Source organism: Desmodus rotundus, chromosome 11, assembly GCF_022682495.2.
Source record: "Desmodus rotundus isolate HL8 chromosome 11, HLdesRot8A.1, whole genome shotgun sequence".
NCBI classification, from domain to species: Eukaryota; Metazoa; Chordata; class Mammalia; order Chiroptera; family Phyllostomidae; genus Desmodus; species Desmodus rotundus.
The window spans coordinates 103,167,505-103,193,445 of NC_071397.1; the positions used below are offsets into that span (position 1 = coordinate 103,167,505).

A 25,941-nucleotide genomic window follows, 5' to 3' on the forward strand; every position below is an offset into this window, starting at 1 on the left:
TTCATTGTACGTTGCAATGAAAGTGGAAGCACTGTCTGAAAATGTGAGGTTGCTCTTCAAGTGTGTGTTGATCGTGTTTGTGTACTGAGCTCCTCCTGTCCCCAGATGCACAGCCTGAGAATGGCCAGACCTGGCTGCCAGCACTGAGCCTGGCGCCCCGCAGATCTCTCCTGCTCCAGGCCAGCTCCTTCCCTCCCCCTAAAACAACCACCATCCTGGTAGAGGTCAGTCTTCCATTTTTAAAAATTTGATAGGTTTTTATATCTGTTTTACTCCTGAAGTTTCCCCTCCATCTCTTTTCAGGCCACTTGGCTGGTGGGGTCTCTGAGTGTGCTTTACCATCTGCAGACGCGACTCGGAACAGCCCGTCTGCCTCTCCGGCAGAGACCCCTGTCCCTTTGTCACGACTCATGGTGTGTCCTTTCATTAGGAATCAACGTTTGGTTGACTCTCTTCCCTTTGACCTATCACTGATTTGTTAGGAGGTTGCAAATGATGAAAGTGTAATCGTTTCACTTTTTCTCATATTCATTGGAATACTTTTGAAGTGATACATTTCAAAAGTTTTCAAGATAAAAAACCTCATGAGTTCATACTGCCCAGTTCAAATCTAGTACTACTGGGGTTCTGCTTAACCAATTCTATATGTTATCTTTTACACAAAAATTATTAATTTAAAAAAAAACAGTGAGTTAAAATGTCTCATAATCCATTTTATCCTGTTACACACACCAATCACAGAGTATCGGAACCTTACCACCACCGTGATGATCAAAAGCGTTACAATGTATTTTTCTTTCTGTGCTTTCTAAACTGTCAGAAAGTGCTGAGACCAGAAACCAGAAAGTATGGGGCTGTGCTGTATGGCTGGGCGGAGACACCAAGCGAAGGTCTCAGAAGCACTAACTGGGTGAGAAACAGTTACAGTGTTTCTCAATGTCTCAACATGTCTAGAGGTAACTAAGTTGCATGAGATAGTATTTCACATTATATATTTTTGATATAGTTGCTATTTTTTTTAAACCTCAGTTTATTAGAGGAGATGCTTAGGGAGTCACTCCCAGGCTGTTGGAGGGAGGGGCCCTCCAACCTGCAGGGACTGGAGCCCAGACTAACAGCTGTCAGAGGGGAAGGGTGGGGTGGAGAGGCGACAGGATTAAGGAAGAAAACCCTCACAGACACAGGCGACAGTGTGGTGATCACCAGGGAAAGAGAGGAGGGCAGGGAGGGGAGAGTGAAGGGGGATGAGTGGTGGTGGAAGGAGGCTTGGCTCAGGGTGGTGAACACACAATTCAACATGCAGATGATGTGTTGTAGAATTGCACACCTGAAATGAAACCTGTGTGATTTTATTCACCGATGCCACCCCAGTAAGTTCAGTTACAAAAGGCCCTGCAGAGAACAGGTGCACCTTTCCCTCCAGCAGTGAAAGTGGTGGACATGCCAGACCTCCTGGGGGACAGAGTGTCTTGACTTCTTTTCCTGCAGGTAAAAGGGAAGGTGGGGCCCTAAAGACCAGGAGACAAAGACACCAAGGTTTCACTTCAGACTTTATCAAGGAGAAGGGAGGAAGGTGGACAGCAGAGAATGTCCCTTTTCCCAGGCCACATAATTGGTCCAACTGAGAACAAGGAGACTCCTTTCTGGGGTGATTTCCTCCGGAACCCAAGGGAGACATCTGTGTTGTGTTCAGCTGGCTGGGCAGGCTGGGGCAGTAGGTGAGTCTGACCAGAGAAAGGAGGGGTGCGGGGTGAAGAGGGAACACGCTTCGAAGTTACCCGTGTCCCAGGAGCCTGTGGAGTCTGAGCCAGCTCCATTTGTGTCTGTCAGTCTCTTGCTGTTTAAGTGACTAGAGTTGTGTCATTTGCAACCAAGGGTCCTGACTCAAGAGAGGCTGGGCTGGATGGATGCGCAGGTGGGAGGGGTGTTGTTGGGGAGGAGGGCACCTGCAGTTTTGAAAGCCCACTGTTTCCTGGGGGAGCAGGGGAGTGCCAGGGGGTGACGCTGAAGGTTGGGTGGGGTCAGGACACGGCCCACCTTGCAGGTGATCCTGTGGATCCTGTGGATCAGCACCTGTCAAACCTCATAAAAGACCCGTTTGTCTTTTCTAATTGTTATGCCACCCCAGACCAATACACTGGTGAAACCTGTTAAACAAACAATTAGAAAAAGGAAATAAACATGCACACCACAGTAGCCGAACTTTTAACTCTGAGACTGCGGACATGAGGTTACTCTCAGTCGCTGTACTCACCCTGCTGCAGACGGAAGATAAACAGCCGGCAGCCCTCTGAGAGTTCACAGCCCACACTGCTGGTGGCGCGGGGGGTCCAAGGCCGTTTGAAACACGTGTCGCGATGTGAGTTTGGTTTTCTAGAGTGACTGTGTCTTCAACGAGGCATGACAAGCTCTGCTCTGAACCCCGTCCAAACCTGTTCTCAGGCCTGGGAGGGGCCCCCCAGAAGGTAGCCATGCCAGACGGGTGACACCAGCTGTGAGATCTCGCTCTCACTTGGGTGACGGAGGTAGGGTTTCATCCAGCTGGTAGAGCTACTTGGGGACGGCTGGGCTCACTGGTGAAGCAGCAACTTTGTGAGGTGACATGGGCACACTCGGGGCGTATGGCCTCGCGGCAACTGCATTTTTGACACTGGCCGGAGGAGGAGGCTGAGCAGAGAATGTGTGTGTGTGTGTGTGTGTGTGCATGCGTGTGCAAGGAGGACAAAGGCCGTGTCGTCTGCGTCCTGCCCCCCACTGGCCTGACTGGTGAGCCATGGGACCAAGCGCACACAGAGAGCTGGAGATGCGCCTTCTCTCTGCAGCCCTGATGTGGTAGCCGCAGGGTGGGGATGCCTGTGCCTCCACGGCCTGGTGGTTTGATCTTCCAACAGACCCTCCCCCGTGCCAGACCCCGTGCTTCCAAAGGGCCCCCACAGCTCATCTCTATAAAGATTGTGTTCATTCTTTGCTTTAAAAATGTGTTCTAAAGGGCAATTAAATACCCTGAAACCCTCCAAATGGAAACAATAGTCTTGGAGTGAATTTTGAAAAGATAATTCAAAACTCTGCAAGTGACAGGAAGAATTCTCCACGTGGGGTTATTACCAGATGTCCCCCTTGTGTGGGACTAACAATTTGCGGGAAATGGCCCCTCCACCTGACTGGCTGCCCAGTGCCCACTGACCACCACGAGCTGTCAGACATGTTTTTGGAGTCGTCTCTGAGGTTGATCTTGATTGAGTTTGTCAGTTTTCCACGGTGCTAATACTGTGTTTTCGCTACGGTGTTGTGTGAGCCCTTTACATAGTGCGGGTATTAGCCCCTTATCAGACACCCGGTTTGCCAGCAGTCTTCCTGTTCTGCAGGGCGACTTTCCTTTTCCTGCGCAGGAGCTGTTTAGTTGCACGTAGTCCCACTTGTTTCGTTGCTTGTGCTTCGGGTCGTGTCCGGAAACGCGTCACCAGCACCCACTTCAAGGAGCCTGTATTCCCGTTTCCCTCCAGGAGTTGCCTGGTGTCAGGTGGCACGTGAAGTCTGTAATCTATTTGAAGGTAATGTTTGTGAGCGGTGTAAGACAGGTGGTTTCAGTCGTGAGCTTGTGAACATCCCGTGGTCCCGGCACCATGTGTTGACAAGACTGTGTTTTCTCTATCGAGTCTCCCTGGAGCCCTTGCCACGTATTGGAGAGTGTGTATGCGGCTTCGTCTCTGGGCTTTTACTTCTGTGCCATCGATCTAAGTGTCTGTTTTCATGCCAGTGCCGTGCTGTTTTGATGACAGTTAATCCAGAGCATAGCTTGAAAGCGAAGTGTGATAGCCCTGCTTCATTCCTTCTCAGGACTGCTTTGGCTATTCAGGGGATTTTGTGGACCCACATAAAATTTGCGGTTTTTCTCCTGTAAAAAATTGCCACTGGAATATTGCTAGAGATGGCACTGAAGCTATAGATGGCTTTGGTAGTAACTTTTTTAAAAAAAGATTTTATTTAATTTTAGAGGGGGGGGAAGGGAGGGAAAAAGAGAGGGAGAGAAACTTTGATGTGCAAGAGAAACTGATTGGTTGCCTCTTGCAGGAGCGCCTGACCCAGGCCTGTGCCCCGACCAGGAATCAACTGGCGACCTTTCTGTTTGCAGAATGACACCCAGCGCGCTGAGCCACACCGGTCAGGGTGGGTAGTAACACTTTAACAACATTCTTTCAATCCAGGAACACAACACTTTTCCATTTCTTTGTCTTCAATTTATTTCACCAGTGTCTTGTAGTTTTCAGAGGTCTTTCACTTCAGTTACACTTATCCCTGAGTGTGTTGTTTTTCACGCTATTATGAATGGGACCAATTTACTTCCTTTTCAGGAAATTTGATAGGTGCTATTCTTTAACATGGTGGGAGATCAGTGCTGTGATGTTTTATTTCTGGTGACTCGGACTAGTCTGTCCCCCAGTCTGTCCAGTGGGAGGCCCTGTGAATGCTCACCGTCAATGTGCCTGTGAGAATGTCCCGTCTTTTTTTTATTATTGTATTTATTTAATTTTAGAGAGAGGGGAAGGGCCAGAGAAAAAGAGGAAGGGAAACATCAATGTGTGGTTGCCTCGCAAGTACCCTCTACTGGGGCCTGGCCTGTAACCTGGGCATGTGCCCTGACGGGGAGTCGAACTGGCGACCCTTTGGTTTGCAGGCCAGCGCTCAGTCCACTGAGCGCCACCAGCCAGGGCTGTCCACACTTTGTGTGTCCAAATAGGCAGACCTTAATGAAATTTGCTGAAAAAATCTGTAGCAGTCTACTGACTCCAAGAATTATCTTAATTTGGGATATGAGGCCCCACGTGTCCAGTTTTCCAGAAGCCACGGAACTTCCTACCAAGTGTGTGACTCTTGCCACCAGCTGATGAGAACTTTCAGTGTGTCCTCCTGTAGCTACGGTCTCTACCACCACTCAGGAGTGATTCTCAGACTTAATGCCCCTCCCCCAGCCTCAGAACCTTTCTCTCTTTCAAAGTTGTGTTGGACTGTCTCCCCGTGGGAGGTCCATACTAGTCTTCCATATGGTGCTGTTTGACCGTGTTTAGGTGCACACTTTTATGAGTTACACGTACTTTCACACGATACGGACTTTCCGATATAAATACAGTGAAACAGCCAAGTGGCAACAGTAGCAGATGGTGCGGCTTCCGCGACGACTTATGGTGGCAGTGCACCTCAGGTGCAGTGGGCCGTGTGTGGGAGAACCTGACCCAGTGAGGACTGAAGTGACCACGAGACGAGGCAGTCACCGTTGGTTTGCACGCACTGGCCAACGGCAGTGCCTCCAGGTTTGCCTTGGGGCTGAGCAGGCAGCACTGGCGTGGAGAGAACTGGAAATGAGAAGATAATTGTAAACCACTAGGGGCTGGCAGGAGCCTTCGAGTGGTTCAAGTGAGTCCAGCACAGACTCAGGCGATACTTGTGTAAACAGGTGTACCTGAAAGCTGACCTCCTAGGCTTGATGGGACCACCCCTGGGCTGACTCAGGGACACTTCGATGGCAACGCCTGCATCCGTACTCTGGTTCTTTCCCCAGCACAGTGGTGGGAGATGTGCAAGGCCGGCCAGTGCCGTGCCTGGTGGTCTTGTGTGTGAGCAGAGCCACTGGCTAAGCAAGGTCGGCTGCGAGGCAGGGCTTCTCTTCAAAGTCGGGTTGTCTGATTATTAATCGGTTCCCTCATCTGCCAACTCTGCTGCCACCTGAGAACACTGGGCATCCCATCCATGTGCTCACCGGCCAGTGGGGCCAGGCTTTGCCTCACGCTCTGGGCTTCCGTGTGCACCAGTGCCTGTGAGAACTGCCTAGTTATCAGACAAGCCTTTTGGAGTTTTACCCAAGTATTTTTCTCTTTTACTCTATAAATTCCAGGGGAAATGATCTGAGTGATGTTTTGACTTAATTAGGCATATGACCCATCTTTATTGAAGAAAAATACATACAGGTGAACAGTTCATTTCACACAGCACGCCGTTCTGGTAACCTTCACACCTAGTGTGTACCTTTCCAGATTTACTTCCGTGCACATACACATGTACAAGTGTGTCCTTGAACACACAGCTCTAGCAGGAACGCCACACGTGACGGCACCCCGGTTCAAGATGCCCGCGCAGACCCGCACCTCATGTGCTGCGCATACAGGTCTGCATCAGCGAGACCCCACAGCCTCCCCCTGGACAGACCCGCCAAACGTCGGGTCACCCCGTCACTGGACGTTTCCGTTCCACCGATGTTTACACAAGGCCAGCAATCCCTGAAACGTTTCCATTTCTCTCCCTCACGAAACCTGCTTAGTGGATGTGCAGGTCTGAGATCATAGGTTCTGAGGGCTGTGCCAGGCGGCTCTCAGGGTGCAGCTGTCACATCCTGCCTCCACACAAACTCCTCGGTGTAGCCCGCGCCCAGGCTGCAGCTCTCGGCGCAGGTGAAGACGGCCAGGACGCCCCAGTCCACACTCCTGCCCAGTCTGTCGGCCTTGAGGTGGTTGAGCAGCTGAGGCATGACCTGCGAGGGAGGACGCAGTCAGGGAGCCGCCTCGGGCGAGGAGCCGCCAACAACGTGAAACTGCGTGCAAGCACCGCCCTCGCCTCGCATCACAGGCTTCGGGACCAAGAACCAGTCGGTGCTGGATTTCCCCTTTTCTACCCCAAGGAACACATGTCACCTGTCACTGTGTAAGGTTAGTGAGTCCACAGTTGAAGATTTCCACCCAACCCCAAAATGACTGTCATGCTCACAGTTCCCTTAGACAACACATTCGTGCTTCCATCCACTTGTTTTCTTAACGAATCTACAAACAAGACTAACAGAGTGAAGTTCTGAAACGCTCCTCTCCCAAAGCACAGCACCAGACCCTGACCGATGGAAGGAGGTGTAGGGTTTGAAACTACAGCGCTAACAACAGAGACACTAACAGTAGCGGAGCCTGCACCAGGAGGTGGGCGGGGTCTGAGGGCTGGCAAGGGCGAAACCCGGGAGCCTCGCTGCCGTGGAAGGCAGTCGGTGTGTCTGCACACGAGCACACTGACAAATACCGGAAACACTGTATCATTTAGGGATGGAAATAACTACCAGATAAAGCAGTAAAAGACCAATGTTAAGCCCTGAGGGGGCAGGAAACTACTGATTTTCACAGTAAGACAACTTCCCTAACAGCATACAGACCCCGCGCACATGTGACTTTGGACAAGTTCTGCAATTTAAATCCGCGAAGCAGTGTATTTGGAGTAAAACAGCTCCTGTTTAAGGTCATACCTGGAACTCAAATATTCTCTTGGCACCACAGGGGCAATCTGGAACATCCTCTTCTCGGGGGATACTTTCACCGGAGATCCAAATGGGGGCGATCCCCCTGCCATATCTGAGAACCTAAAATCAATTAGGTCATGTTCCAACCTCCCACATCTCACCGGAGATGCCCCGTTTGCTCCCACACTGGATGGTACTCCTCTGAAAGGTGGGCCCTCCCCACCCCCCACCGCCATCCCCCCAGCCTCCTGTCACAGTGAACACCTACTCCAGGTCACTGAAGCTGGCGTTTCCACTTATGGACCGCAGGCCAGAGGAAGCACATTTCTTAGCTGATGACAGGGTTCGAACCTCAACCTATGACTGTTTTGTGAGCGGACTAACAGACCTGTGCACTCATTACCAGGTTCTGAATCCGAACGCAGCGGTCTGTGGTCCCACAGACGTATGGGACTCAGGCCAACAGTTTCAAAGGGACCAACATCACATGGGACGTCACAGTAAGGTCTCACACAGCGGCCGAGGGGGGCTCGTGTTCTGCTGCACAGAGCCCCCGACCCCCGCGTGTTGACTGGACCCAGTGACCAACTCATGGGACCTGAAACTCCAGCTGAGTTTCCTGCCGTGACTGCCACTCACAGGGAGGGTGGGAAGGGGAGGAACAGACATGAGCAGGGGAACGTGCTGAGCTTCGCCCTGAGCCCACAGCCACCCCAGTTCCTCTCACTGTCGCTGCGACCACAGCAGACGGCACAGCGCAACGCCGGGATCCGGGGCTCTTCCCACACAACCAGTGTGCTGGTGTTAACATCTTGTGCTGGTTTTACAAGCCAGAGGGCCTTGTTAGGAAATTGGGAAGGGTATCTTTCCCTTCTGTTTTCCCACGTGTCGCACTCAACACCCCGACTCGACACTGCCCTCAGAAAACAAGCCCCGCATGGCACGCAGCCTGACGGCCACGCCTTCAGCGCCCAGGACAGGAGCAGCGCCGCACAGACACCTGCCTCTGTGCCAGCGGCTGCAGTGCCGGGACCTCTTCTGGGGACCGCACCCGAGATAACCCCTCACGAGAACACGAGGGTGAGCAATGTGCTCCACTTTACCTGTTCAGGTTCCAGGGCTATTCTAGCTTTAAACTTCTGGAAAATTTTATCTTCCCTGGATTCCTGTTTTGCCATGGAATCCAGTTCTTCCTCTGGTGCTTCAGCTGAAAAACCAGCAACATGACCGTTACGCAGACAGGCACCACCCCACGCGCCGACAGCTCAGACAGGCTGAGGGCGGGCAGTGTTAAACCACCAGTCAAGTGTCGAACCAGATAGGCCGAACTTCTTCCTGTCGCTGCTGTGAGACCATCCGGATCTCCAGGTCCCCACGAACCGTAAGTTACTGCGCAGGCTCCTAGTGAGTGCTGCTCTTCAGGAAAGCTTCAGACTTAAAAGAACACACGCAAGTCCAGTCGAGATGGTGGCGCAGGCCAACATGGCTTGCCTCCTCCCACAACCACAGCACACCTGCAGCTGAACTACAGAAAGCCATCATTTGGAACCGTCAGAAACTGAGCTCATGGAAGGCCTCCAACTACAGAATTCAAGAAGAAACCACGTCATGACTGGTAGGAGGGGCACAGATGCGGAACAGGCTGGCCCCACACCCAAGTGTGGGGATAAAAATTGGGAGGGATATCTTGGGAGCGAGGAGTCCTGGCCCCACACCAGGCCCCCCAGCCCAGGGTCCCAGTGCCAGGAAGAGAAGTCTCCTAACTTCTGGCTACAAAAACCAGCGGGGACTGAGGCTGTGGAAGACAGAAACTTCTGGAGTCCCAAGCAGTTCCCCTTAAAGAACCCACACACGGACTTACTCAGACTCATGCCGTCTGAGCTCCAGTGGTGGGGCAGCAAATGGAAAGGTATCAGGGATGTACAGGGAGGAACTGAACTGCCCTGCCCTGGGGTGGGGGGTGGGTGCTGGCAGAGGCTGCAGTTCCTTTTCCAAGCCCTCCCCTGCAGAGCCACAGGGCCAGCACCAGGAGCAGCGGCCATGGTTCACAGCGTGGCCTCACTTGGGTACCTGCAAGCCCAGCACAAGTAACAGTCACCTGCAGATCACTTGGTAGCTTTTGCTGTGTGATCCTGAACAGAACACAGGCAGTGGCTGACCCTGGACTTGACAACAGAAATCAAAGCTCAAGTACAACAGGAGGGTGTACTCAGCCCACACCTCAAGGACCCAGCTTGGGTGATGGGGAGGCTGTGCCACTGGACCCTACAGGACACCTACTGCATTAGGCCATGCCACCAAGACACGGAGTCCAAGCAGCTGTACCTACTACATGGAAACAAACACAGGGAGGCTGCCAAAGTGAGGAGACAGAGAAACATGGCCCGAATGAAAGAACAGATCACAATTCCAGAAAAAGAGCTAAACAAAATGGAGATAAGCAATCTATCAGATGCAGAGTTCAAAACACTGGTTACAAAGATGCTCAGGGAACTTAGTGAGGACCTCAGCAGCATAAAAAAGACCCAGTCAGAAACGAAGGACACACTAATTGAAATAACAATTTTCAGGGAAGTAATGGTAGAGTAGATGAAACCAAGAATCAAGTCAATGATTTGGAACATAAGGAATCAAAAAAACCACCAATCAGAACAAGAAGAAAAAAGAAAAAGAAAAAAGAGGATAGTGTAAGCAACCTGTGGGACAACTTCAAGTTTCCCAACATTTGCATCATAAGGGTGCCAGGAGGAAAAGAGAGAGCGCAAGAAATTGAAAACTTATTTGAAAAAATAACGAAAGAAAACTTTCCTAATTTGCACAGAGAATCCCAAACAAAATGGTTGCAAAAAGGCCCACGCCAAAACACATCAAATTTAAATGCCAGAGGTTAAAGATAAAGAGAGAATCTTAAAAACAGCGAGAGAAAAGCAGTTAGTTACCTACAGGGGAGTTCCCATAAGACTGTCAGGTAATTTCTCAAAAAAGAAAGCTCGCAGGCCAGAAGGGACTGGCAAGAAGTATTCAAAGAGATGAAAAGCAGGGACCTACAACCTAGATTACTCTTCCCAGCAAAGCTGTCGTTCAGAATGGAAGTGCAAATAAAGAGCTTCCCAGATAAAAACAGGCTAATGGAATTCATCAACATCAAACCAATTATTATATGAAATCTTAAAGGGTTTTCTTTAAGGAGATCAAAGCTATGAATAAAGTTGTCAATAAATACATATCTATCAACAACTGAATCTGAAAAATAAAATAAGCATAACAGAGACAGAATCACAGATACTGAGGACGTTTTGATGGCTGCCAGATGAGAGCAGGTGTGGGGGAATGGGCAAAGAGGTGAGGGGGTTGAGAAGTACAAATTCGTTGTTACAGAACAGCCATGGGACGTACAGTCCAGCACAGGGAACAGTGCAGCCAAAGAACTTAGACGCATGACCCACGGACATGGACAATGGTGTGGGGACTGCCTGAGGTGTGGGCAGGGTGGCTAACGGGGAAAACTGGGACAACTGTAAGAGCATAAACAATAAAATACAATTTAAAAATAAAAAAATAAACAACAGACCCAAGTCCTGGGCTCAGGATGGCTGGGCCCAGCCCACGACAGGACACTTAGCAACCGTCCCTCTTAGCCCTGCTGCCCTTAACCTGTCTGGACTCTTTCTTCCAATCTCCTTGGGCCTCACATTTCTCGCCCCAGCTGGTCCAGTGCTCACCTGCCATGCTCACTAGGACCTGCCAGCTCCTTTCTCTGTGCTCTCAGCTCCTGGGACCAGGGTCCTTGTACCACAGCTATCCCTAGCAGGAGTCAGTGTTTGTGACAATTATTGAAGCATACTGCTGATGTCTTTAGCATGAACTACAGACTGGTAAGTCTACACTCTACCCTGAAATCTAACCTCGTAGCAGGTAAGAGCTCGAGTACTATGGTCAATGAGACGTGAGCTCAAACTCCAGTTGTGAAACTGAACGACAGGGTCAGTTACACGGCCACACACAATGGGATGCAGCTGCTAATTTACTGTGATTTTCATGGGACCCCGCACAAAAGCTCTCCGTGCACAGTGAAGAAGTACATGCTGGCGGCCAGTCAGTCTCTGGGGTGTATGATCAGCAGAGGCACCGAAATACAGTCAGCTCTAGAGAACTGACCAAGTCTGTGTCTAAACCGGCCAGAGGAAAGAGAAGCCCACCTCGGCCCCGGCTGGTGTGGCTCAGGGGACTGAGCATCAGCCTGTGAACTGAAAGGTCGCCAGTTCAATTCCTGCGAGGGCTAATGGCTGGGTTGTAGGCCAGGTCCCTGGTTGGGGGTGTGCAAGAGGCACATCGATGTTCCTCTCCCTCTTGCCCACTCTAAAAAGATAATTAAGTATCTTTTAAAAATTTAAAAAAGAAAGAGACACTCACTATGGAAGTGCCCCGCCACCAGCACTTTGACCTGAAGAGCAGATCTGGGACCCAGACGGCCTCACCTGTTTTCTAGCGTTCATGCGGTCCCACGCAGTGACCGGCAGGACACTCACTCGTGTTTTTATGGAACCAGAAGGCACCTGACATGTGCCAAGGTGGGAGGTACAGGGAGGATGCTGTCAAATGAGGCGATATATAAGAATTCCACGTTGCAGCCTCTAAAGTGAGCTGACTTTTCTCCTCTCAGTACCTCGCCTTGACACACTGAGCCCTTTGTTTCCAGCATTATGTTTCGTTACTTAGCACGTAAAGTTCCCCAACGGACTCCTTACCCATGCTCCCTGTAACCTCCGACTCGTCTTCCCTCTCCAGCACTTCAGGTGTAATCTCATCTTCTGTTTCTATGACAATTTCAAATTCAGGAAAAAGGAAGCTGTGGTCTGGAACTGTATTGTCCGAATTATCTGAAACACAAAAGGTAACCAGCACTACTAGTGATGATTCAGTTTTGAAGATGGTCGACTCTCCTACTTCTAAAGTACATTTCACATAGTAACAATTTCTCCTAGTAAGTGAATGCCCCAGGCTCCAGCTGTTCAGGTTACAGGTTGTAACTAAGTGTCCCTTCTCTTCTATCACACAGATGTTGCTACCAAACTTGGGGAAAGTATTAGAACTTTTCTGACTTTAACTTTTCTCCACGAGATAAGAGACCTGGGTGGAGAGACGGCACGAAACCAAGCTAAAATTCAGACATCTGAAGGGGGGCTCACCTGCCTTTCCACAGGCCTGCCTGTGCCCGGCTCTCCAGTCCAGGGTCTGGTGGTCCCTGCTGCAGTAGCGCGCGCGGTGGCACCCGGAGCAGGTCTTGGGGCCCAAGCAGCCGCACACCCTGCAGAGCCACGGCCCGGACCTGAGCTGGAGGCGCACAAGTTCTCCCGTCTCCGGCGGGGGCTCTTCAGCGGGTGGCTCATGTGAGTAAAAGTCATTTTCCCGGGGTAGCTGATTTCTAAAAACTGAGAAAAACCATAATACTTTAAATAAATAATATGTCAATTCAAATATATGAACCACCATATCACTCAGGACAGACAAGACACTCGTCTCTTACAAACAAGGCGGTTTTGCTTTCCGGGAGCTTATTTTCCGAAAGGAGAGAAAACAAAAAAAAGTGGAACAACAAAGTCTTCAAGTCTCTGAAGCTTGCTCAAGTTATGTTAATAAGGAGAATAACAGACGGTAAAACTGCGGAAAAGCTGCTGGGACCCAGCATTCTCTAAATCGACAAAATCACGCAGCCTAGGCACGGGTTTCAAAAAAGCCGGGGCCGGAAAGTGCCGGGGGCGGGATGCAGATGCCAGGGAAGCGGCCCGCCCCCTCCCCCCCCCCCCCCCCCCCCCCCCCGCCCGCGCCCCGTCCCCGCGCTCACCGCGCAGGCCCGAGCAACAGGGCGGCTCCCGGCAACAGAAGAGGAACAGGCCGCGGTGGAAGGCGTCAGCGCGGCCAGCCAGGGGCGCGTACAGCTGCAGCAGGAAGGCGAGCGGCCGGCCGCAGCGTGCGCACGCCAGCTCCGCGGGCCCCGGCAGCCCGGCCTCGCCCAGCCACGCCGGCCGCCCGCCCACTTTGCTGGGGAACTGCTCGCTGCACAGACGCCACGCCGGCACCGCCTCTACGAAACCCAGCTCCACCGCCATGGCAGGCGGAGCACAGTGCCGACGCTGCCCCACCGGCCGGAAGGCGGAACTAGGCCCCAGCGTGAGGACCAGGGCGATTGGGCGACCAGACCAGCCGGACTAACTTCCGGTCTCGTGACTGGGCGGGGCGCGGCCCCCGGTTCTGTAAGCTCAGGAACTCACAGCCGCGCGGGGCCACGCTGCCTGGCGCGGGATGAGCCGGGAGGGAGCGGAAGGTTGCGGACGCAAGGGGAGGGTTACGGAGGGTTTTAAGGACCAGAGCCTAGGGTTAAAGGGTGAAGGTTAGGGTTTAGGGCTAGGGGCGTGTCTCGCGTGTAGGCCTCTATACAGTCTGTTCTGTGAGTCAGCGGGGCAGCAGCTCAGTGCGCTTCCTGTGGAGCAGCCCGGCACCCAGGACTGGAGGAGAGTCGCACGGTGTAACTGTGCTCTTCACTCAGCTGTCACCGAATGCAGGTTCCCTTCCAGTAGAACATCAGCACACGTTGCTGTCCTACTCCCGCGCCAACCAGCTAAGAGAATACAACACGCGCCCACAGCGATCAGTGGAGGATAACGAACCGAGTCCCAGAGTCGCCGTCTGTGGGTCAGGGAGACAGCACGGTGGGCAAGGGAGTGCGGAGCCAGGTGGGTGGCAGGGCAGAGCCTGCAGCTGCCGATGCCAGGGGAGCCCCGCATGGCGTGGAGCAGCACTCCAGTGTGTGGGCTCGGCTGTCTCCGCAGTGGTCTGGAGCCTGCCTGTTATATACCCTTGACAGTGGTGGACTCCACCCTTCTGGGTCTTTTCGATAAACGTCTTGGCTCCCCTGACGGCGAGTGTGGAGTTTCTCCAGGAGCCTCTCTGTGGGTGGTCCCACTCCACGGTCACGGCTGCTCTGACCTGGGGTGCAGACATTGTAGGGGTGTCTCCTTGCCAGATGTGTCTGGTGTGACTCGGGTCGTTTCCCTCTTGAACCAGAGTGTCACAGCTGACGCAGCCCTCTTGGTTGACATGAGTGACTCCACTTTGTTTTATATGCTTTGTGCTGTACTGACGAGGCCAACGGCATTTTATTGGTCCTGCTCTCCACAGGGCCGGGCTTTAGGGTTAGGATTCATATAGTCCATTAAATGCCTGGAGGAAAGGGACCCTGATATCCCCTCTGACCCCCACCCCCAGTCCTTGGAGCCATCCACTGCTCTCCAGCTAGAGCCCAAACCTGGGAGCAGCTCCTCCATGGTGGGGGGTGGGGGGGGGCGTCCTCCAGCACAGGGCAGCCTCTGCCCCGCCGTGGCCATTGGGCTCCTGGGAGTCCGAGTGTCCCGTCCCCCTGCTGGCGGCCCTGCTGGGGAGCTGAGCACAAAGCCTTTGGCATACTTGCCAGTGACGTTCTCCTCACGGGGACCGTGGGGGTTGAGGCCCCTCCAGATCCTCTTTTCGGGCTGCCCTTGCGCCTTGCTGCCACCCCTGTTTCCTTTTGTCCTGGACACATGGCCACTCACAGCCCTCAGAGCTCATTCCTCCCAGGGAGCTCCCCGGAGCGCCCCATCTGTAGCCAGTGACAGAGGGGAGGAGAAAGCTGGAAGCCCTTTCTCTCCCTGGAACAGGCCACAGATCCCCTCAGGGATGACCTGGGCAGTGAAGTGGCCTGTCTCTCACCTGCCGCCCGTGTGGACACCGGAAGCAGTGTCATGGCCAGGAGGAGCGTGGTGAGGCCCACGTGGCCAGCACCTGCTGTGGCTGCCATTGTGGATGGAGACAGGTCTGTGCCCCGATCCCCGAGGGCCCCAGTCCCCTGCCTTCCTGTGGCCTCCCTGGCACCCTTTGGCGTCTCACTATTCCCCCATCCCGTGCCCAGCAATGCTTAAGCCAGGCCCCAAGTGGTGCTATACTCTCCACAGGGCCCACCTGCGTGAGTGCTTCCTAGGTGTGTGACATCGCGTTGCTGAGGTCTGCAGGTGAGGACTGGGCCTTAACCGTGTCTGCAAAATGCCTCGTCCTGGAGGGCATCCAGGCTTGCAGTTTTCCAAGACATGCAGAGAGCCCTGGTATTCCAGAGTCTGGGCCTCTGCTCCCAACACTCCCCCAGGCTCAGCACATCCCCTGGGAGTGGAGGGCTCTGGGCCCCTGTGCCCATGGCAGGCTCCTACAGCGATGGGGAGGTTCCTGGGCACCTTGGTTTGTGAACAAGCCAGGGGCCGCTTCATCGGTCCACAGCTGTGCAGCCTGCAGCCCCTGTCACGTTGCCCAAGGCATATTTTGTCCACCTAGTCACTTGGCCGCCCATGTCCTGCCCAGTCCTGGGACCAGCTGCCAGATTGGATGCTGAGCCTCAAAGTTAGCAAATCAACAGGAATGCCTGCGAGTCCTGGGAAACTGATGGGAAGTGGAGGTTCTGGAAGGATGGGCATTTGCCAGAGGTGCCCGTCATTCTCAGAGCCTCAGGAGGTCGGCTCGAGGCAGGACCTTGGCGTAGTCCACTGGGGGGGGTGTGACGCGAGAAATGGTTGTTGTCGTGTGGTGACAAGTGCCGCCAGCTCTGTTAGACGGGGGGCTCCTATTACGGGCGGGGTGCCTGGAGTAAACGTGTCCAGGCACCTTGTTGACATTCTGTGCCCCATGGACACTGCTGCAAGGAGCCCCAGAGAGACCAGAGGGACCTGCTCGTGTCCTGCGATCCAGCTGAGCGGGCATGGCAGACGCTGGTTTGTGCCACAAAGATCATTTTCAACCTGGTGTTTGTGTTTGCTGAGCAGGTGGAGTTTTATATGATGGAGTTTTCTTTACCTCCCTGTTTTTCATTAAACAAGGATACTGCCAAGTATTGTTCGTTGTGAGCACTTTCTGTCAACTCTCTGAATTCTCCCATCCACAGGTGCTGAGTCCTAAGGAGTTATGTAACTTGCTGCCTCTCCTGAGGCAGGGAGCCAAGTGCAGTTGGTGGGTTTAGGATGCGACTGAAGAGCCTGTTACCCAGTGGAGAGCTGGTGTGCACAACAGCCACTGAATCCCACGGGGCTTTGGAACCTGTGTGCAGCGTGGGCCTAGCGGTGCCTCTGCAAAGCTGGGGAGTCGGGGTGTTTGTCCACCGACGCCCTTCTGTCCTTGGTGGAGAGCTGCTTCCAGAGGCTCAGGCACAGCGGCTGCACTTTGTCAAGGTCACACAGCTAGGGGTGGCAGGCCCCCAGCCTAACCAGGCAGCACCTCTGCCCGGGCTCTCCGTAGGTGGGCTCTCCCAGACGTGTGTCCAGTGAAGGTGGCGCGGAGGGGTGGGCATCTCAGCACCCGCGTCTGTGTCTCAGGGTCTGCCCTGTCTCACTTGTAAAATGTGGGGCTTGGCTGTTAGAGGCTCCTTCCTGCTCTGGTGATGGGGAGCTCACTACCTTTCATGCAGCCTGGGGTTAAGTGTTTCCTTTGTGCTGAGCCCAGAGCTGTCCCTTCTGCTCTGGGCACGACCCCAGCAACAACAGGCCCACGGGAGAGGCCATTCCTGCCCAGGTCCTGCATCTGGGGCCTCACACACGGGCGAGGGCTCCACTCGCTTCCCCTCCTCCTTGGCCAGTGCCATCCAGGGCCAGACTCCCTCCTGGGCCTCAGCTTGTCAGCCTTCCCTTTGGTCCGCAACCGGCAACAGCCGGCAGAGGGTGGCAACGGCTAGCCACGGCCCCATCTCCGTGCACCTGGTGCACTCACCACCCTCTCAGTCTTCAGCATCATGAGGCGTGGGACCTGCGCAGTGGCCACTACGGGACTGTCTATGGGCAAGGAGGCTTGGGTCCCGCCAGGAGGAGGAGGAGGAAGACGCCAGGTGCTGCTCAGGTTCTGACCCCCACAAAGAGGTCCGGGTCTGGGTGTTCTGGACCACTGCGTCCTCTGGATGAGGTACCCGGGCATGTCTGGCCCGACAGCCCCTGTCTACACGTGTTCCCTTTGGGGTCCCCGCCGCACCCCTGGGTCCCGCGGGGCTGCCCGGGCACCGAGCAAAGCCCCACCCACCTTCTGAGACCTCCCAGTGCCTCCCAGCTGCTCCCTCCCCCTCTTTCTTCCCTGTTTGTGCCCCTTCTTAAGAATTTTATTTATTTGGCTCTTGGGGTCCGACATCCTTTGCGGCAAAATGGCTAAATGCTCTAAGTTGGAATCCTCGGTAAATACGGCACCCATTATGGCGCCTCCCTCAGGAAAATGGTGAAGAAAGTTGGGATCAGCCAGCACGCCAAGTACACTTGCTCCTTCTGTGGCAAAACCGCAATGAAGAGGCGAGCGGTGGGGACCTGGCACTGCGGCTCCTGCGTGGGGACGGCCGCTGGCGGTGCCTGGGCCTCCGGCACACCTCTGCTGTGGCAGTCACGCCTGCCATAGGGAGACGGAAGGGGCTAAAGGGCCAGTAGGAGCTCCACAACTTGAAACACTGCTAGCCAGTAACAAATGGGTTAATTTATGTAACAATTAAAAAAAAATTTTATTTGCTTTTAGAGAGAGGTGAAGGGACGGAGAAGGTGTGGGAGACGTGTGAGAGAAGCCTGGGTCAGTTGCCTCCCGTACAAGCCCCAGCCAGGGGCCACGCGTCCGCACAAGCACTGGCCCCACTGCAGGTCCGGACGAGGACAGGGACTGGGCCCGCGACCCTGCGCTCTGTGCCGTGATGCCTGACCCACTGAGCCGGCAGCCTGGGCTGTGTGTCTTCACCTGACCCTGTGGTCGTCCCCCAGTGTCTCCGTGGGTCCGGGCCCTTGTATGTGTCACACTCCAGTAGATTAAAGTTGAAGAGGAAACCACACAGCACGCTGCACCCATGAAGCCGCTGCCCGAGAGAAGGGTGTGACGGGCAGCAGCCTCGCCACCACCCCGGGAGGCCTGGAGCCGCACTGGTGGGAGAGTCTCCAGCCTGGGGTCTCCTCGGACTGGGGGCCGGGCGGCCCGAGGCCAGTCCACCCCCACCCTGCCCTACCCACCTGCCCGAGGGAGGGCTGGAGAACGGAGTGGGGGGTGGAGGGGAGGATTGCACCCTGGGGTGTTCCTCTCTCCACTTACTCAATGCTGGCATTAGACGCTGAGTTAAAATGGGTTGTGTTTCCAGTGGGGGGGTGTCTCCACCTGCGACATGGAATCCGGGGGTGACACGCTTTTGTTAGGGGGGCGGGGGGCTGATTGCCTGAGCACCGAAGGCTGAGCCACGGGGTTGGCTGTGGTAGCCCCGCCGCTGCCGCCCACCTGCCCACCTGTCCAGGGAGCTCCTGCGGGTCCCCTCGTCCTCGCTCCGCAGCTGCTGCGCGCGCGTGCAGCTGGACCTCCTCCTCCCAGATCTCCATCAGCCTTTTCCCCATCGGAGGCCGCCCGTCCTGGGTGCTGCGCAGCGCAGCCTGCACTCCTTTCCTGGAAGAGGGAAAGTCGACAAGGACGCAGCCGTTCGCACCGTGTTCTGAGCGCGCAGGAGCGGCAGCAGTTAACAGTAGGGGCGCTGGCTCAGCCCCCAACGCTGGGCTGTGTCCCGCTCGCTGAGCCCTCGGTGGCATGTTTGGTAGAATGTGGAGAAGTGAGGAGGAAGGAGGTTCATGTCCAGCCAGCTCCCTGGCACTGCGATCGGGATACTGGCGGTCTCAGAGCACAGACCTGAGGACGAGGCCGGCTGTGACGGAGGAGCCGCTCCCACCACCCCTTTGCGGTGCCTGGTCCCCATAACCCCGCAGTGGGCGCCCTGGGGCCGAGGTCCGCATCCCTCCGGGTCCCGTGCATGGGGCCTGCTCGGCCGGGTCCCAGGCCTGCACGGCGTCTGGAGGACCCGGGACACTGGGAGGACCCAGTACCACTGTCCGGAGCGTGAGGCCACGGATTCTCCCAATGAAGGTGGTGCCCATGGTCTGCCGCGGCCTGAGCTCCACGCTGTGCGGGAACTCCACCCTTCGTGGAGCGGGCGTGGGGTGCCGTCCCTGCTGGTCCCGGGCAGCCCGGTCCCCCTGCTTCCATCCAACGGGAAGAGCGCGCTGAGGGAGAAATTTCCGCCTCGGAAGCACAGGAAGGTTCCGGAACCGGCTCAGGCAGCAGGGAGCCGGGACTGGGAGCCAGTTCCCCACGCGCCACGGGACGTCCATGGCCTGGCTTTGGTCGTGGGGTCAGTTTTGGTATGGGGGCCAGGGTCTGGTCTGGGGTCCAGGTTCTGGACTCCAGGGCCTGTGTTCTGTCCTGAGTCTGTCTGTGGCATCTGGCATCTGCGAAGTGATGGTCATTGGCTCCAATTCAATGCCAGCAGGAGTTCCGGAGTTGGGGTGTGGGGAAGAAGGGAACTTTAGTGCAAATAGCTCCGTTTTGATACTAATGGCTGTGAGCGCAGCAAGGCCGTTAGGAAGCTCAGTATTGTTCCAGGTGAATCATGAGGCAGCACCTCTGTGGGCCAGCCCAATGGTGCTGCTGCTTAGTTGTGAAAGCATCATGGTTGTGAGGGGGCCCTGAAGTGAGGCAGCCCCGGGGCAAGTTCCCCGTCACCCTGTGCTGCTCAGCGTTTCTCTGCTCTTTGTGGTCTGGTCCAGTCATCTCCTCTCTGCTGGGCTGCATTTGCACACAAAGAAACGCACATTGGAAAATGGGCCCCTGTGAGTGCAGAGATCAGGCTGGGTGAGCAGAGAAAAGGCCTCTGGTGTTGTCACCAGAGAAGTCTAGGTTATTTTTATTCATAAATTATGCCAAGTTTTCCTCTCATAGTTTTTTTTTCTCCCAACCTGAGACTGCCTTTGTGTGAAAGCTTACTTAAATTATACAGAAAAATAAAAACTAATTCAAAATACTACCCAAACAGGTAATAACAGCTATTGTTTTAAGTATAAAGCCATCCAGACATCTCTCCTTGCCTATTTCCATTCTTCTACTTTCCTGGATTCAATTTATTATTCTGGGTTTGTAATATGAATGCAAAACTCATGAATTTTCAGCTCTTTCCCCTTAATGTGTGGTTTATCACTACATTTTCCCATAGGTTTTTGATGTATTATTTTATTACTATTTAATTCCTATTTTTTTAACTCCAATTATGATTTATTTTGATTTTTATTTAGAAGTGTATTCCATAACTCTTAAATGTAAGAACTTTCCTGTTAACTTTTATGATTGATTTATAGATTAGCTACAGTGAGAGCAAGAAACATACTTCATATAATTTCAATCCTTTGAAAGTTTTCTAAAACTCCAGTACAATGTGGGCAATGTAAAGAAATGTTCCAAGCATGCATCTCTGCTGCCGTCTCGTGGCCATTTTGGGAATAACACCTCAGGGCCGGTCAGCAGGAAAAGCTGTGTATAGTCGGTTATCTGTGAATGTTGAATCCAATTTGCTGCTCATGGTGTTTCTCATGCCCTTACTGAATTTTTTGAGGTGGTGTCTAGTTTCTGAAAGCGTAATGCTGTATTCCTAATGAGAGAGGTTTGTTAAATCTATTATGATTATAAATTATTTTTTGTGTCTCTGTTCTATATAATTTGTTTATATTAAGTACATGGTGAATTTGGATCTTCCTGGTAAATTAAACCTATTGATAGGAAGTACTCATCATCTCTAGTCATGCTTTTTACCTTGAAGTCTCCTGCATGTTATTATGTAATTTTCACATGGTTTATGTTTGCATAATACAGGGTGGGGCAAAAGTAGGTTTAGAGTTGTATGAGAAACAAAGTTTATTGTTGTCTTATTATTTAATAATTATGGTATTATTTTCCATATGAAAAACTGTAAACCTACTTTTGCACCATTCTGTGTATCTTCTCCCATTTTTTCACTTTCAGTCTATTTTCACCTTATGTTTTAGCTAATTCATAGTTTCGCCCAGTTTGTATTTTGTCCTTTTATTCGCTGAACTTTTTCAGAGTCGTCTTTAATTCTATAAAGTATATGTTATTCATGTATTTCTTCATTAAACTGCATGTCCTCATGTATACGTGATTCCTGGCTGTTTTGGTGTAAATGGACCACTAAAAACCAAACCTACAGATGAGGGGCGGGGCTTATATCAAAGGTGGGAATAGGCTGGAGGTGAGAGGGGGCCACAGATGTGGGTGGGGCTGTGTGGGAGGCAAATTTAGACTGGTGGGCGTGAGGGGCTGGCAGCTCTGGTGGAGAGATGAGCAACTACGGGGACTGGAGGTTAGCTGCTGTCAGGTGAAGGTGTTTGTGGTTATGAGGTGGTCCTCATGGTTAACACTAGGCCAGCATTGCAATCCAGGGACAGGAAGTGAACTGGGTGGGGACTATGAGGTGAGGGAGTTGGGGGGCAGATACAGCCACCCTGTGGGGAGCAGAAAAGGGGGGCCAGACTATTCCTGAGTACACATCTTGGGTCCCGATTTAAGGGACCACTTCCTGTGGTACCACTTTGCTATATTAATCTAGATTATATGATGTTTATAGACAACTTTGGCAAGTGGGTATACAATGATACCCAATTTTTAATCCAAGAACAAGATAGCTTTCCTTTGTTACAGTTTCTGTTATTGGGGAGCAGTTTCCAATTTCGCTCATACAGATCCTGTACATCATTTTTAAGTGTATTCCGAGGGTTTTTTTTAAACCTGTTTTGTTGCTATTGAGTCCTTAAAAAATTGTATCTTTAATTTACCATTTCTACATGTTTATTTCTGCATGTTATTTCCCCATCACTGCACTAAATTCCATTTGTGATACTTTTCCGTTGATTCTCATGAGTTATGAAGGTAAACTCGCTCTCCCGCAGTAATGATTATTCCATTTTGGTAGCTGTATATGACATAGAAATAGTTAAAGCTTGAAGGGAAATAGAAAGATGTGAGGTAATGTGAGGAGGTAGAAAAATTCTTTTTGTTAGTCCTAGATATATTAATGACTAAATAAAAGAGCAGCATCATTCTTAGCATTTTAAGGGACTGTACAGCCTGGAAGCAAGCATGGTGTTCTAGAAATCTCAAGTGTTTTGTTACAGGGAATGTGCCCTGGGGAGGTAATCTGAGGAACACACAAGGTAGCAAATGTCCACGTTTTCAAAGAGGAAAACTTTAGATGGTGAATTCTGGCATCTAACAGAGTAAGATTCTTTGTTCTAAGTGACATTATGAAACGGTTATTAATGTGACTTATGAGAAATGGAAAGAAGCAGGGATCCTCAGATGCTGACTCAGTTTTATCACAGTGCAACTCAGTCTCCTAAGTCGTCAGATCTTCCTTTGTCTCCTGAACTTTTCCAGATGTCTTCTCAACTTGGGACACTTCTCCCCAATATTTGCAAGATGGCTGGCATTTTTTGTTCTCTGAGTTTCAGCTTCCATGCTGCCTGTTCCAAGAAAGACAGCATTTCCCATGTAGGATGCAGAGGGACATGCTGTTTGTATTCTAAGGGAGTCTTCAGGATACAGAGCAGGGTTTGTCACTCTCAGCACTATGGACCTTTTTGGCCACATAATTCATTCTCCTGGGGGATGGTCCTCTGCATTGTAGGTGCTTATAAGCATCCTGTACCTCTATTCACTGCCCACACCCTGGCTTCCCTTCCCCTCAGGACAGTCTAAAATGGCTCAGCACATTGCCTCAAGCCCCCTTGGGGGCAGAAATCACCTTTGGTTGAGAACCACTGAGTTTGAAGCCTTTATCATTTTGGAAAACAGAACTTGCTCTGGTATGCAGTGGTTTTATTATTTTTGTATGCTAATTATTTTCCAACTCTGACTGTGATTTATTGTGAACAGTTATTTAAAAGTGTATTTTAAAACATCTAAATGTAAGCACTTTCTAGTTACCCTGTGACTGGTTTCCAGATGAATGGCAAAGAGAGCAATAAACATACTTTATGAGACATTTGTTGGAACCTGCTTTATAGCTTAATATAGTCAGTTGTAAAAATGTTCCAAGTGTGCTTGAAAAGCATCTGTAATTTATTTTTTTGTTGCCACTTACTTAAACAATGAGAAAAAATTTATTCAAAATTGTACACCAAAAGTTAAAAAGAAACTGCTAATGACAGGGGACTCAAGAGTTGGAAAATATTACTTTAAGGTTAAAAGTTATAAGCCTAGCAAGTAATGTATATGTTAAAGCTTTTGTTTCAGAAACTATACAGATAAGGCCCTCCTGGCTCCTGGAAAACAGCTGACCTCCTGGGGCACTGGTAAAGATTACCCCCTGGGGAGAAGTTGGAGGCATCCAGACCTTTGTGTTCCACGGAGAGACCCAAGGGACACAGTCAAGAGGAAAGGTACCCTGGGGTGGGGGGAGATGGAGACCCTCTTGGGCCAGAATCCAGCTGCTGAGTGGGCCTGGTGGCTGAGCCTCATGGGGCGGGGCTGCCAGCAGGCCTGAGGGCCAGGGAGGGGACAGCACCAGCTGGTGTGGCCCCTGCTGTGGCTTTGCTCTTGCGGGAGCCAGGCTGTCTGTTTAGCTCCTTCTGTTCTCTGGCTTCCTGGAGAAGAAGAACCTATCCCCTGGCTGCTGGGTCCTGCAGCAGCCCCCGCCCCTGGCAGGAGCAGCCTGCTCACAAGGACTTGGCTGTGATGATTTGGGGGAGGAGTGAATTTTCTGGACCCCAACAGCCACATGAGCAGCTCCTCCATGTGAGGCTGGGGACAGTGGGCAGTTGTGCCTCCAACCAGATGGGCTCATCTAAACCAAAGACCCCAGGGGAGCAGACAAGGGCCATGGGGTCAGGTTGGCAAATGCGTCAGTCACACCATGGCCAGCCCCCAGCTCCGCAGCCCCCTCCTCACTGGCCCTCGAGCTCAGGGTCCCCGGGGCCTGAGGCGGGGGAGGCATGGGCATGGGCACCACACACTTGTGAGGAGCAGGGCAGAGCCCCCCCAGAATCGCTGCTGCCGCCACCAGACCCTTGACTTCTCTCTGGGAAGGATGACGGTCCCCCGCTGTTCTGGCCCCTCTCACCTACTCAGGGAGCAGGTGGAGCTGTTTCCTTTTTTTTTTCCCCCTTTAATAAATTTTATTTTTTACTGAATTATAATAAGTAGAGAAAACGCACAGATCTTAAAAGTACAAGATGATATTTATATACGTAAACCATCATGATAGCCATCATTCAGATCAAGATGTAGAACATTTTGAACACCCCAGCAGATGTGTCGCATCCCAGATGATAACTCCCAAAGTTACCCATTACGCTGACTTATTTTTACCCTGAGTTAGTATTTTTTTCATGAATTCCTATTTCTTGACCTGATTGTTGGCTACATGACTGCTGTCACTTTTTATGCATCCGTACACTTAGGACTTGTGTACGTTTCTGTATGTTATACTTCAATATTTTTTTTACATCCCGCTTCACAGGCTCACACCCCTGTCCGCCCTACCTCCTCCCCAGGGGGCAGGGACCACAGAGAGCCTGGGCATCCTGAAGGCGATCCCGTTTGGGCGGGGTTCCCGAAGTTGCAGGCCCCGCCCCTTCGTTGAGCAGAGGAGGAAACTGAGTCCCAACCAGGGCAGCCCCGGGCCCAGGTCGCCAGCAGTGCAGCCCCCCACACCCTGCCAGGAAGTCCGCAAGGGGCATCGCAATGGGAAAAGTCAGTCCCTGACTCGAGTGCACGACCCGTGTGGCCAGGGCTCTCAGACACACCAGTACGCACGTGGAGCCAGAGGAAGAAGGGGAGGTCAGCAATTAGTCCTTCTCAGAGGAAGGCTCCCTTGGGGGGCTTCCTGGACCAGTGATGCAGCTGGTTGTGGAGTCCCTTGTGGGGTTACAGCAAGGAGGGCTCCCCTTTCTCTGGACGATCAGAATTCACAAGGAGAATGGACACAGGTCATACTTCTGAGCTTTTAATCGGAAACGATGTGGAAACTCCCAGCCTGTGGGAGAAGGCGGGACAGGTCCCCTCCAGGCCCCTGTGAGTTCTCACTGTCCCCAGGCCTCTCCTGCCACAGCCTCACCTTCAGCAGACAGCCTGAGGTGGGCCCTGGGCTCTGGACACCGGGTCTGAGGTTCCGGTAGACTCATGGTGAGGGCTTATCACCTCAGGGGCCAGTCTTCAGGCTCAGGAACTGCAGCCCTGGTGTGCTAGCTCTTCCCCGTCTTGGGGACCCTGCTGCTCCCCAGGACGGGTATAAACACAGGGATGGGGGTGCTCCTTGCAGCTGGTCTGCCTCTTTCTCCCCACTGGACAGAGCTGAGGATATTTTAAAACACAAGCCTGCTTTACCTCCGACTTCAACCCACCCCCACAGCATTTTCCTTAAACTCTTCCACCCCAGAGTGAAAAGCTCAGGGCATTCACTCCCTGGCTCCACGGTGTAGCTGCGCAAACTGTGGCAGAGCTGGGATGAAACGCCACTCCCACCTGGTTTGTGATCCCCTGGGAGGTCTGGCACCCAGGAGGCACACCAGGGCTGGGCTCCTTTTCCGTGGTCTGCAGGGAGGCCCCAGAACTCCACATCTCTGTCCAGTTTCAGGCATCTGTACCACCCTGGTGAACCCAGGAAGCAGGTGGCGTTGACGGCTCACAGCCCTTTGGTGAACAATTTAATTGCTTTTGCGGGAGGCTGTGGGGACCAATGGTCTTTTATGTTTTAGTTCTCTGACCAAAGCCCATTTAGATGGTGCAGAATCCTCGGTCTTTGATTTCTGATAAATGCTGAT

At 52.5% G+C, this 25,941-nt stretch overlaps 1 protein-coding gene and 3 long non-coding RNA genes across 4 annotated transcripts; 2 read left to right on the forward strand and 2 right to left on the reverse strand.

Annotated features, from left to right (window-relative positions):
- The first annotated feature begins 80 nt into the window (after positions 1 to 80).
- Positions 81 to 1,883, forward strand: LOC123478876 (uncharacterized). Its single transcript, XR_006654283.2, has 3 exons — positions 81 to 413; positions 821 to 910; positions 1,489 to 1,883. It is a non-coding gene; the product is annotated as an uncharacterized lncRNA (long non-coding RNA).
- A 4,039-nt stretch (positions 1,884 to 5,922) lies between these two features.
- PDCD2 (programmed cell death 2) lies at positions 5,923 to 13,489 on the reverse strand. The gene is made up of 6 exons (XM_053913617.2): positions 13,113 to 13,489; positions 12,457 to 12,699; positions 12,016 to 12,147; positions 8,371 to 8,474; positions 7,274 to 7,387; positions 5,923 to 6,523 (listed from the first exon to the last, which is right to left on the reverse strand). Exons 1-6 carry the CDS (start codon positions 13,375 to 13,377, stop codon positions 6,365 to 6,367), a joined length of 1,017 nt encoding a protein of 338 aa, XP_053769592.1. The 5' UTR covers positions 13,378 to 13,489; the 3' UTR covers positions 5,923 to 6,364.
- A 65-nt stretch (positions 13,490 to 13,554) lies between these two features.
- LOC128779511 (uncharacterized) lies at positions 13,555 to 16,206 on the forward strand. Its single transcript, XR_008425493.2, has 3 exons — positions 13,555 to 14,001; positions 14,962 to 15,116; positions 15,256 to 16,206. It is a non-coding gene; the product is annotated as an uncharacterized lncRNA (long non-coding RNA).
- Positions 16,207 to 17,827: 1,621 nt separating this feature from the next.
- On the reverse strand, positions 17,828 to 19,295 carry LOC123478878 (uncharacterized). The gene is made up of 3 exons (XR_011650553.1): positions 19,159 to 19,295; positions 18,574 to 18,727; positions 17,828 to 18,448 (listed from the first exon to the last, which is right to left on the reverse strand). It is a non-coding gene; the product is annotated as an uncharacterized lncRNA (long non-coding RNA).
- Positions 19,296 to 25,941: the final 6,646 nt, after the last annotated feature.